Below are 13162 nucleotides of genomic sequence, written 5' to 3'. Positions count from 1 at the left end.
GCAGCAGGGTAATATTAATGCCAACAAAACAACTGCACCAATCATTTCATTGCTAAATTTTCAAAGTACAGTGCACATAGACATTTTACAGAACAATACAAATACAATACAACTGCCCCCTGTTAATTCATTGAGATATATATATATATATAATATACACACACATACACACACACACATATATACACGCACACACAGTCAGATTAGAGTTAGGGACAACGTTTCAGAGGGACATTGATGAGGCAGTGTGGCTTCCATATATATTAACAAATGCATGCAACAGTAACTTGTGTTTTCAAGTTAAAATTTTGAAACAGTGTAGAATTCATTTTTTTCCCCCTCATTCACCTTAACTGTGGCCCCTACAGCAAGCTATGCCTAAATGATCTATTCTTGTTTTTTTCTAGGTACTTTTTTTTTTTCATTTTTCAGAGATTTGTTCAAAACAAAAAAACTACAAAACTACAAACCAACAATAAACAGGTTGCAGACAGAAAACAGACCATGCCTCCCATGCATCCTTAAGGTACAATGTCAATAAAGAAATTGGCGGTACAAGTAAAATTAAAGTGTTACTAAGCCTAGGACTCTGCATTCACATATCTGGTCTCCCACAGCACACAGAACATGGAAATGCAATTGTTTTAGTAAATATAAACTGCCTATAAAATACCTTTTCTCATCAGCAGTATATAGCAGTCTTGTGACTTGTATCAGTTCCTAGTAAAGCTTGTAGGAGGAGTTTTCATTCTCCCCTGATCCTCTGTCTGGACAGTGCCAATTGGCCCTGTGCTGATCACATGCACTCTCCCAAGAAGAAAAAAAACCTCTAGCAATACACACCAAACTGAGCATGTGCAGCCCGTCCCTTGCTCTGTAAATATCAGGTTATTTGTAGGAGACAGTGAAATAAGGAGGATCAGAGAAGACAGGATCAAGCAGCCTTTATACTCAATGAGGTTTAACTTATTAGTGTGTATATGCAGTAAAGCCTGCTTGTTCTACTCGCTGTAGAACCTGCTTTTACGGTTGTGGGTTTAGGAACAATGTAATGGACACAAATGCAAAAAGGGTAAGGGTGTGAGTCAGAGGGCAACATACTAACTTCTTGGCTCCAAAGATACCAAGGTAAGGGGGGCTAGCTACCCATTTATGCCATATTTTATCAAAGATCTATGTCCCTCTCTACTGGAAATTTGAGAAATACCCAGGTATGGGGAGCATGTGACAGCACTAGTGCTTGTCAATTAGCTATTCAGAAACCAGTGCTATAACATGGGGGAAAAGGGGAAGAGGATAGTCCTCAGTCCTATTTAAGCTCTGACTGACTAGGATTGTCTTTCTCCTGGGAAAGGTGGGTAATCTTAGCAGCAGGGGAGCAGTGGTTCTAAAGCCATTTTGCCCAAAAATAAATAAAATAAATAAAACACACATACAGTGGATATAAAAGTCTACACATCCCTGTTAAAATGTCAGGTTTATGTGATGTTAAAAAAAAAAAAAAAAAAAAAAAAGATAAATCATTTCAGAACTTTTTCCACCTTTAATGTGACCTATAAACTGTACAACTCGACTGAACAACAAACCAAAATCTTTTAGGTGGAGGGAAGTAAAAATAAAAAAACTAAAAAAAAATATGGTTGCATAAGTGTACACACCCTTAAGTTAATTCTTTGTTGAAGCACCTTTTGATTTTATACAGCATGAGTCTATCAGCATGGCACATCTTGACTTGGCAATATTTCCCCACTCTTCTTTGCAAAAAGACTCAAAATCTGTCAGATGGGAGGGCATAGCCTGCGCACAGCCCTCTTCAGATCACCCCACAGATTTTCGGATCGGATTCAGATCTGAGCTCTGGCTGGGCCATTCCAAAACTTTAATCATCTTCTAGTAAAGTTATTCCTTTGTTGATTTGGATGTATGCTTTGGGTCGTTGTCATGCTGAAAGATGAAGTTTCTCTTCATGTTCAGCTTTCTAGCAGAAGCCTGAAGTTTTTGTGTCAATATTGACTGGTATTTGGAACTGTTCATAATTCCCTCTGCCTCGATTAATGCCCCTGTTCCAGCTGAAGAAAAACAGCCCCAAAGCATGATGCTGCCCCCACCATGCTTCACTGTGGGTATGGTGTGCTTTTGGTGATGTACAGTGTTGTTTTTGCGCCAAACATGACTTTTGGAATTATGGCCCAAAAGTTCAGCCTTGGTTTCATCAGACCATAACACATTTTCCCACATGCTTTTGGGAGACTTCAGATGTGTTTTTGCAAAATTAGGTCGGGCTTGGATGTTTTTCTTCTTAAGAAAAGGCTTCCATCTTGCGATTCTACCTCATAACCCAGACATATGAAGAATACAGGAAATTATTGTCACATGTACCAAACAACCAGTACTTGCCAGATATTCCAGCAGCTCCTTTAATGTTGCTGTAGGCCTCTTGGTAGCCTCCCTAAACAGTTTTCTTCTCATCTTTTTATCAATTTTGGAGGGACGTCCGGTTCTTGGTAAGGTCACTGTTGTGTCATATTTTCTCCACTTGATGACTGTCTTCACTGTGTTCCATGGTATATCTAATGCCTTGGAAATTCTTTTGTACCCTTCTTCCAACTGATACCTTTAAACCATGAGATCTCTCTGATGCTTTGGAAGCTCTCTGTAGACCATGGCTTTTGCTGTACGATGCAACTAAGAAAATGTCAAGAAAGACCTACTAGAACAGTTATTTGGGGTTAATCAAAGGTACTTTAAATGATGGCAGGCATGTACTGACTCCTATTTTACATGATTTTGTGTGATTGCTGAATTCTGAACACAGTTACATCCCCAGTTATAAGAGAGTGTGCACACTTATGCAACCACAATAATTTAGTCTTTTATTTTTACTTCCCCAACCTAAAACCTAAAAAAAATTCAGTTTGTTTCTCTATTGAGTTGTACAGTTTATAGGTCACATTAAAAGGGGAGGGAAAAAAGTTCTGAAATGATTTCCCTTTCTCTCAATTTTTTTTATATCACCGAAACCTGACATTGTAACCACTTTAGCCCCGGAGGATTTGGCTGCTTAACCACTTCAAAACTGGGCAATTTTCCCTCTTCCCGCCCAGGCCAATTTATAGCTTTTAGCGCTGTTGCATTTTGAATGACAATTGCGCGGTCATGCAACACTGTACCTAAACCAAATCTATGTCATTTTTTTCCACAGAGTTTTCTTTTGGTGGTATTTGATCACCGCAAGGTTTTTTTTCTTTTTTGCTAAACAAATAAAAGAAGACCGAAAAGTTTGAAAAAAAAAAATAAAAGTTTAGTTTATGTTATACAATTTTGTAAATCGATACGTTTTTTCCTGCACTGATTAGGCCGCACTGACAGGCACTGATGAGGAGGCACTAATATGTGGCACTGATATGCATCACTGATGGGCACTGATATGTGGCACTGATATGCATTGGTGGGCACTGATGGGCAATAATGGGCACTGATGGGGAGGGCACTGGCAGGCTCCCTGAGCCCTGATTGCCGTCCCTGGTGGCCACGGTGGGCATCCCTGGGGTCATGGGTGGGCATCCCTGGTGGTTCCAGTGGCCCCCCCAAGGGTCTGCACTGGTAATGCTCTGATTACCAGTGCAGACCCCCAGGCACGAACTGAGGAAAGCCGATCAAAGGCACTTCCTATTTACTATGTGACCAGCTGTGATTGGACACAGCTGGTCACATGGTAAAAAGCCTACATCAGAAAGCTCTTTACCGAGATCGGAGATGCGGTGTGCCAGAGTGACAGCCGCACCACCGATTGCCATATGACGTCCAGTCAGGATAATGCAACCACCTTCCCGTTGTCATTTGCCAATAGGGCGGCCGGGAAGTGGTTAATGACCAGGCCCTATTTTGCGATTCGGCACTGCGTTACTTTAACGGACAATTGCGCGATCGTGCGACGCTGTACCCAAATAATTTTGATGTCCTTTTTTCCCCACAAATAAGAGCTTTCTTTTGGTGGTATTTGATCACCTGTGCGATTTTTATTTTTTGTGCTATACAAAAAGAAAAAAAAAAAAAATTATATATATATATATATATATATATATATATATATATATATATATATATATATATATATATATATATATATATATATATATATATATATATATATATATATATATTTTTTTTTTTTTCCACATTCTGCTATATAACATTCCCAAAACAAAAAATGTGAAAATCAAAAATTTTTAACATTTTAGGCCAATTTGCTTTCTGCTACATATTTTTAGTTAAAATCGCAATAAGCATATTTTGATTGGTTTGCGCAAAAGTTATTGCATCTACTAACCACGGGAAAGAATTGTCATTTTTATTGTTTTTTTTTTTTTACTAGTAATGGCGGCGATCTGCGATTTTTTGCGGGACTGCGACATTGTGGCGGACATTTTTGACACTTTTGGGGGACCAGTGACATTACTACAGTAATCAGTACTATAAATATGCACTGTTACTGTAATAATGCCAGTGGCAGGGAAGGGGTTAATACTATTAGTGATCAAGGGGTTAAATGTAAGCCTAGGGTAGTGATTCTAACTGTAGAGGGGCGTGGCTTGTGAGATCATAACAGGGACATGTGATCCTATATAGCAGGATCACATAGCCTCTGTGATCACTTCAGGGAGAAGGATAGATGGCTGTGTTTACATCAGCCGTCCTTCCTTCTCTGTCAGCGGGGGGAGATTGCGAGTGGCCGGCGGCCATCGGAGCTGCCTGTCACGCGCACCGGCTCCCCAGCTGATGAGAGGGGGCAGGAGCGTGCCGGTGGTGGCATGGGCTCGCCCCCTAGAGTCTCCAGAGCGAGCGACGTAGTACTACGTTGGTTTGCCCAGGAGCGGCCGCCTGCCGCAGTAAATCTGCAGTGGGCGGTCGTCAAGTGGTTAACACACATACATACACATATTTATATATATATATATATATATATATATATATATATATATATATATATATATATATATATATATATATATATATATATATATATATATATATATATATATATATATATATATATATATATACATATACACACACACACACACACACACACATACATACACACACCAGCCACTTTATTAAGTCCACCTTGCTAGTACCAGGTTGGAACCCCTTTTTCCTTCAGAATTGCATTAATTCTTGAACACAGTAGACCGACACCAGCAAATTACATGGCTCCCCAAATCATCACTGGCTGTGGAAACTTCACACTGGACCTTATACAACCTGGACTCGGTGCCTCTCCACTCTTCCTCCAGACTCTGGGGCCTTGATTTCCAAATTAAATGCAAACTTTTCCAGTGGTTGTGATGATTTGGGGAGCCATGTCATCTGCTAGTGTTGGTCCACTGTGTTTTATCAAGTCCAAAGTCAGTGCAGCCCTTTACCAGGGAATTCTAGAGCACTTCATGCCTCCCTCTGCTGACCAGCTTTATGGAGATGCGGATTTAAATTTCCAGCAGGACTTGGCACCTTCCCACACTGCCAAAACTACCAATACCTGGTTTAATGATCATGGTATCACTGTGCTTGATTGGCCAGCAAACCCGCCTGACCTAAACCCCATAGAGAATCAATTCATGCAAAAGCAGCCCCAACCAAGTATTGAGTGCATACTATACTGTACATGGATATACTTTTCAGTAAGCCAACATTTCTGTATTAATCTTTTTTTTTATATTGATCTTATGTAATATTCTAATTTTCTGAGATACTGAATTGAAATACCTCACTCTTTGTGTAATGCATCTATATAAAACATATGAGTTTCACTTTTTGAATTAAATTACTGATATTAATTAACTTTTTGATGATATTCTAATTTGTTGAGATGCACCTGCTCTGTGTGTGTATAAAATATTACTGGCATTTACTTTTCACAAAAAAAAAACAACTGTAATCCTTGCTTGTCACATACCTCTAGGCAGATCTTTGGAAAAAGCCTTTGCATAATATACTGTCTGTTCTCGCGATGTATATGCATTCAAGTGAGCACCCATGTTTTCAATTTCAAGCTCCAGGTCTAGTTGGGAACGCTTCTTTGTTCCCTAAGATAAGTGTAATATTAAAGCCATTAGAATAACAAGTCAGTAAATAACTCCTGTGCAATAAAAACACATTGTAACACATTGTAAAGCAGCATGGCCACTGTAGCTAACCATACAGACAAAACATTGATACAATCCTTATGGAATGCATTTTTATTAGGGTATTTACATTGTTCCTTTCTTCATCTGTTTTTCAATTTATCATAGCAAAAAGAAAATGAGGCAACTTCATAACAGAAAAAAAATAAACTTTTTGGATGTTTTAATTTCAGGACATTATTATGGTTACCCCAACATGAAGTGAGACATAGCCTGCCATGCAGGTAATAGAGTTCCTAATCCACCATGTCTAGCAGGACCCTTTAATTAATTTTCCCATGATCCGGTGGGCTGCCAAAATCCCTAGGACTCATGGACATGCCCAGGGCATATAAATTCAGTCATTTCCTGTTCCCAGGGGGTCATGGAGACCACACTTGGTGGGACAGCAGGGACTGGACACTATAACTGTCACCAGGTGGAAGGGTCCTCCTTTGTTGTTGCCAGCGTGCATCCACAATTAGACAGCACAAGAGCATGAAGCTTCATCTTACGTCCTAGTCACTGTGGTGGGCACTGTGCTACTTGGCCCTGGAATACTGCCTTTCCAGTGGGGTGGCCCTGTATCTTCAACCGCCTTCTTGTGCACCCATTCCTAGGACTTTTACCACTACCTGGACATCCAGACCAGAGGCACCTTCCTTCTGTGGTGCTTATCCAGAGGTTCCTTTAGTTGACTGACTTCCTGGGCTAACAACTATACCCAGCCTCCTTGTGAGAGAGGTCCCCCCAACCCCACTCACAGGGAACCTCAAGTAACAGTTTTGTTCCAGACTGAATTGTGCTGTTTATTTTTAGCAATTTCTTTTCATACTTTGTTCTCTTAGATACTGTTTTTCTGTAGTTTTGCCACCTAGTGGCCTTTATATGAATTACACCTAGCCAGCCCAGTTTTACTGTCTGTTAAACTCTCTTCTGCTTGTTACATACCCCTTTGACATTGTCAACTGATCTTGCATTCATACAGCAAGCTTCAAGTTGCACATTAATGTTTGACAGACCATCTGGCTAATTCCTTTACACAACATGAATAGAAGAGGGCTGATGGGCCAGGGGGATGTCAAAGTAGAAAATGACTATTCGTGCCATTGACATATTCAGAGTAGGGATGCACCGATCCGATATTCGGATCGGATATCGGCGCCGATATGGCCATTTTAGATGGATCGGGGGGGGGATCGGTAACATTGACCGATCCACTGGCTGATCCGGTTTTTGCTTGGCAACGGCTCAGCCATCCCTTACTTGGTGCAGTAGTAGTATGGGATGGGAGCCGCTACTTCCTGTATAGGTCCGGCTCACAGGCGGAGTGATATCAGATGCACTCCGCCTGTGAATGGAGGAGCCACACACATGAAGCAACGACTTTGCTCTGTACTGCAGCCGCTTGCTTTGTGTGTAGCTCCAGATCGGTTCCGGTATAGGCGATTTCACAACGCCAGATATCGGTATCGGGTACAAAAAAGTCGGATCGGTGCATCCCTAATTCAGAGCAATGAGAAGCTGAGAGATAATCCTTCAACACTGCAGGAAATATAGCTGTACATTGTTATTCTATAAAGCATCCAGAAACAAAATAAATACATAGTACTTTAATATCAATGGCTCCAATTAACTAGTTCAAAGATTTAAATGTCACGTGTAAAGCTTGGAGACAATGCGTGACATTTCTTCAGCCTGCATTCCAATGAAATTCTATTTATACAGCTGCTATTTTTTTTTCTTGAAGCTACCAGCATTTTATTCTCACTATTTACAGTTTGTTTTGCACGTTTTCAGCACCTGACAACATAATTTGCATATTTACATCTTTTACTTTAAGTAGTAAGATATTTTAAGAGTACGTATTGCCAAAAGTAGGTTTTGGATATACCAGGGGAAGGGTTACAACCCCATCAGTTTATTTTCAGTTATGTGCATCACTGGGGAGATTTCGCTTTACTTCCTGTTCCAGACAACAGGAGTTTAGAGGAAAACTTTCTTAGGCTTAGATCACACTACCGTGACCTGAAAGTGTGACTTTTCTAAGCGACTTTAGTACCACTTTAATGCGAGGGGGGGGGGCTACACCGCGGGGAATGCAAGTCACGCTAGTGTGAACCGCGTCTTAGACAGTAGTACCCAAACCAGATGTGTCCATCGGAAAGTTTACCTCTTGTTCTGGGAACAACTGTAGCATTTTGTATTTCCCCTCACTCTTCTTCTCAATGACAACGGTCACCATAACAAATAGAGGAGTGAATCTCCCCACAGACTGAAGTAAAAACTTGACAGAGGGTCTAATCCTTTTCCATGCAACACAAAACTAAAATAAGGCTTTGCCTAGAGCAGTGATGGCTAATCTTGGCACCCCACATGTTTTGGAACTACATTTCCCATGATGCTCAACTACATTGTAGAGTGCATGAGCATCATGGGAAATGTAGTCCCAAAAGATCTGGGTGCCAATATTAGCCATCACTGGCCTAGAGATACAATTTCAGTACTCTATAGCTGTCATCATAGCAACAGTCAAGTTATTTAAGTTTAATTATACACGTTTGGTGTGTTTGTTGCTTTTTCTTCAAGTTTAGCAAGTCTTACCTTAAATGCCATGTGCTCTAAAAAATGTGCAGTTCCATTATTCTTCTCATTTTCATACCTGCTTCCAGCATCAATCCATAGACCCACCTAATTTCAAATGGAAAAATGTAAAGGATCGTACTAAATGATCTAAATTATAGAAGATAAATCAAAACACTGTTTGCAATCCAAAGACACTGCAAAACGAAGATGCTTGACAGCCGCATTGCCACAGGCCAAGCTCGCATTTATTCAGGGCCACTCATGCGCATGTCTCTCACATTGGGGTTCATTTACTAAAGCTAGAAAGGGCGCAATTAGTCACAATTTTGCAGAGAAACCAATCAGCTTCTAGGTTTTTTTTTTGCTAAAGCTTAACTAAGCAAGCTGAGGTTGGTTTCTCTGCAAAATTGTGACTAATTTTGCTCTCTCTAGCTTTAGTAAATAAACCCTATTGGGACCAGAAGCTGTGCCCATGCAGCTGCTGCCTCCCTAATGGACTTCAATGGGCTGCCAGTATGCAGCACCTTAAAGTTGGGATGCTGCAAGAAGAAAAAAAACAGCTCATTCACGCTAAATGGGCATCACTGACCATGTAAACAAAGCCTAAAAATACACAATTCGCCAATCATAGATATTGATCAGACAAAAAAAAAAAAAGATTAGGATCCAAGATGACTGTAAAACACCAATCTTGGTCCAATGAACTGGAAATGTTGGTCCAGTACTTGTTATAACTAAAATCAGATAAGCCAATGTGTAGTTTGCTGTTGGAAGATCTCTTTCATATTCTGCTTCAATGACAATTCTCAGGTATTCATTTCCCCTTACTTTGTGTGCCAATAACCCCTATCAGGATGACAGCAACCTGGAAAAAAAAAGTTCCAACTCTTCCCCACTCATATTCCTGGTATAAGGCTGCTGTACCATGTACTTGTATGATAAAGTATTCTGTTCTCTTTGTATTGCTTCCTTTGTGCAAAATCCCTGGTTTTCCTGCCAGTCACTCTGATTTCTTATTAAAAACTGACCACACTAGGAAGGAGAGCACATAGTGGTCACTGCTATGCTGGGAACTCCGTGTGCTCTCCAACCAACGAAAAGACTTGTCCTGCAATGCCCCCTGCTGCACAGCCATTCACTGGGAAGCTCAGTGTACTGCTGCTTCTCCCTCTAGCTCTTATGCAGCTGAGAACAGAGAGAATGTGATTATTTAAAAAATAAAATTAAATTAAAAATAAATATTTATTTCTATACAAAAATGTTTTGCTTTTCATTTCTATTTTAAACCACCAAATGGCTTGTTTTACAAGGTGATTGTTTACAACCATTTTAATTCAAGAAAGAAACATAAATGTGACATGATACAAATGCTTACAGTACATGTTGATAGTCCAGAATCCTCCGACGCAACTCGCAGTCCATTATTCAGTGTGGTTACTTTAGTCTCTGGAACATTTAAAAAGGCTTGTGCTGCTGTTTGTGTAGACCAACATCTGGACAAAGGCTGTGTGTACAGAGATTAATACAAATGTTATATATGTATAGATATATGGACACCTGTGTGAATTAAAGGGGTTGTAAAGGTTCATTTCTTTTCTAATAAAAATAACAAACATGTTATATTTACCTGCTCTGTGCAAGGGTTTTGCACAGGGCAGCCCAGATCCTTCACTTCTGGGGTGCCCTGCCAATGCTCCTGGCTCCTCATCTTCATCGGGTGCCCCCACAGAAAGCTGCTCTCCCTGGGGGCACCCGTGAGGGCGTGCTTCCAAGTCTCGCTGTTGCGTTCATTGACACAGACAGCAGGACTTGGCCCCGCCACTCGATTTGATTGGCAGCAGCGAGAGCCAATAGCTCCTGCTGCTATCATTCTGTTCAATGAGGAGGTAGACAGCGGCTCAAGCTCATCGCTGGATCGAATCGGGCTCCGGTAATAAAGAGGGGGTCTGGGGGGGGGGGGGGAAGCCACAGCAAATAAGCTTTTTCACCTTAATGGATGCATTAAGGTGAAAAACCTTGAGACTCTACAATCACTGACTTTTAGCAAAAGGAAAAATTCCTCCATTATACCAAAATCATTAATATTAACAGTCGGCTTTCAATCCAGGACAGAGGTAAGTGGCCCTGTGCTGCCCTGACAAAAGACTATGCTACAGTGGAATTCACTGACGTCACTTCACAAAGGGGTCAAAAAGAGGGCAGAAATATGGAAACTACAATACATTTATTCCAAGTTTAAAGTTTTCTAGGTATGAATATTTTTACATATAGTATCTCACAAAAGTGAGTACACCCCTCACATTTCTGTAAATATTTTATTCTATCTTTTCATGTGACAACACTGAAGAAATGACACTTTGCTACAATGTAAAGTAGTGAGTGTACAGCTTGTATTACAGTGTAAATTTACTGTCTCCTAAAAATAACTCAACACAGCCATTAATGTCTAAACCACTGAGAACAAAAGTGAGTGAGTACACCCCTAATTTGCCCTTTTCCCTCCCCGATGTCATGTGACTCATTATTACAAGGCCGCAGGTATGTTAAGTTTGATGTTATCGCTCTCACTCTCTCATACTGGTCACTGGAAGTTCAACATGGCAAAGAACTTGCCGAGGATCTGAAAAAAAAGAGTTGTTGCTCTACATAAAGATGGCCTAGGCTATAAGAAGATTGCCAAGACCCTGAAACTGAGCTGCAGCACAGTGGCCAAGACCATACAGTGGTTTAACAGGACATGTTCCACTCAGAACAGGCCTCGCCATGGTCGACCAAAGAAGTTGAGTGCACATGCTCAGTGTCATATCCAGGAGGTTGTCTTTGGGAAATAGATGCATGAGTGCTGCCAGCATTGCTGCAGAGGTTGAAGCGGTGGGGGGGGGGGGGGGTGTCAGACTATCAGTGCTCAGACCAGACGCTGCACACTGCACTAAATTGGTGTCAGTGGGAGGAATGGTGCCCCATCGCTGGTGTCAGTGGGAGGAATGGTGCCCCATCGCTGGTGTCAGTGGGAGGAATGGTGCCCCATCGCTGGTGTCAGTGGGAGGAATGGTGCCCCATCGCTGGTGTCAGTGGGAGGAATGGTGCCCCATCGCTGGTGTCAGTGGGAGGAATGGTGCCCCATCGCTGGTGTCAGTGGGAGGAATGGTGCCCCATCGCTGGTGTCAGTGGGAGGAATGGTGCCCCATCGCTGGTGTCAGTGGGAGGAATGGTGCCCCATCGCTGGTGTCAGTGGGAGGAATGGTGCCCCATCGCTGGTGTCAGTGGGAGGAATGGAGCCCCATCGCTGGTGTCAGTGGGAGGAATGGAGCCCCATCGCTGGTGTCAGTGGGAGGAATGGAGCCCCATCGTTGGTGTCACTGGGAGGAATGGCGCCCCATTGTTGGTGTCACTGGGAGGAATAGTACCCCATTCTTGGTGTCACTGGGAGGAATAGTATCCCATTCTTGGTGTCACTGGGAGGAATAGTACCTCATTCTTGGTGTCACTGGGAGGAATGGTGCCCCATTCTTGGGGTCACTGGGAGGAATGGTGCCCCATTCTTGGGGTCACTGGGAGGAATGGTGCCCCATTCTTGGGGTCACTGGGAGGAATGGTGCCCCATTCTTGGGGTCACTGGGAGGAATGGTGCCCCATTCTTGGTGTCACTGGGAGGAATGGTGCCCCATTCTTGGTGTCACTGGGAGGAATAGTGATAAAGGCAAGCAAAGTTTGGAAACCCCTGTTCTAGACCACTGATATGTCAGCAATAGTGTAAGAAGCCACCAAGTCATACTACACCTGACTAGGTTACATTATCCAGTCTCCTTCACTAACAGCAATGACAGGGAACTAGGAATCATGACATTCTTACAGGAGTCCCATGCGAGCTGATTACCCTCCCCTCTCCGTGCTATGTACCGCCTGGTATACCTGTGATCCCCTCGCCACTCCACCGATCACCCTCCGTCCCAGAGAACCAGCGAGTCTCAGCATGGACGCCGCCATCTTTCCTGTACCGCTGCTCGTGACGTCACATCCGCCCCCACACTTGCCTAGTCATTGACAGTAAGCAGAAATCCCCGGCTAGTGCTGGTGGAGATGTAAATAAAGGAAATAGCTGGGAGCAGTGTGCTACTGAGTACTGACTGACAGCACTGCCATGGGTCATGACTGTGTGATAGAACACTCTCCTCAGTCCCTGAAACAATTCATTAGAATTATATGAGCAGCCTATTACATAAATCACCTCATGGATCGTTGTATATCATTATTACCTCAGAATACAACTGGGGGTTGGGGCTCAGAACCTGGCAGAAGACCCTAAGACTACATTCATGTGCTGTGGATAGTTTACTGCCACCGAATGCCGCCTCTGGACACAGCAATACTCTGTGCCATGGCCACGTACATACTGAGGGATTAACTGCGAC

At 42.3% G+C, this 13162-nt stretch overlaps 1 protein-coding gene across 1 annotated transcript in view; it reads right to left on the bottom strand.

Moving 5' to 3' along the window:
* The window catches only part of PMPCB (peptidase, mitochondrial processing subunit beta), a 44849-nt gene extending 32002 nt beyond the window's left edge, over positions 1–12847 (bottom strand). The window contains exons 1-4 of the mRNA XM_082255156.1: positions 12663–12847; positions 10126–10254; positions 8769–8855; positions 5957–6086 (exon numbers count right to left, since the gene is read on the bottom strand). Of these exons, the coding sequence (XP_082111282.1) occupies positions 5957–6086; positions 8769–8855; positions 10126–10254; positions 12663–12737 (421 nt within the window). The 5' untranslated portion in view covers positions 12738–12847. The remainder of the gene's footprint in view (positions 1–5956; positions 6087–8768; positions 8856–10125; positions 10255–12662) is intronic.
* Positions 12848–13162: the final 315 nt, after the last annotated feature.

This window comes from Pelophylax lessonae (assembly GCF_965119305.1).
Source record: "Pelophylax lessonae genome assembly, chromosome: 4".
Classification (NCBI taxonomy): Eukaryota; Metazoa; Chordata; class Amphibia; order Anura; family Ranidae; genus Pelophylax; species Pelophylax lessonae.
This window is presented reverse-complemented; position numbering and strand designations above follow the sequence as displayed.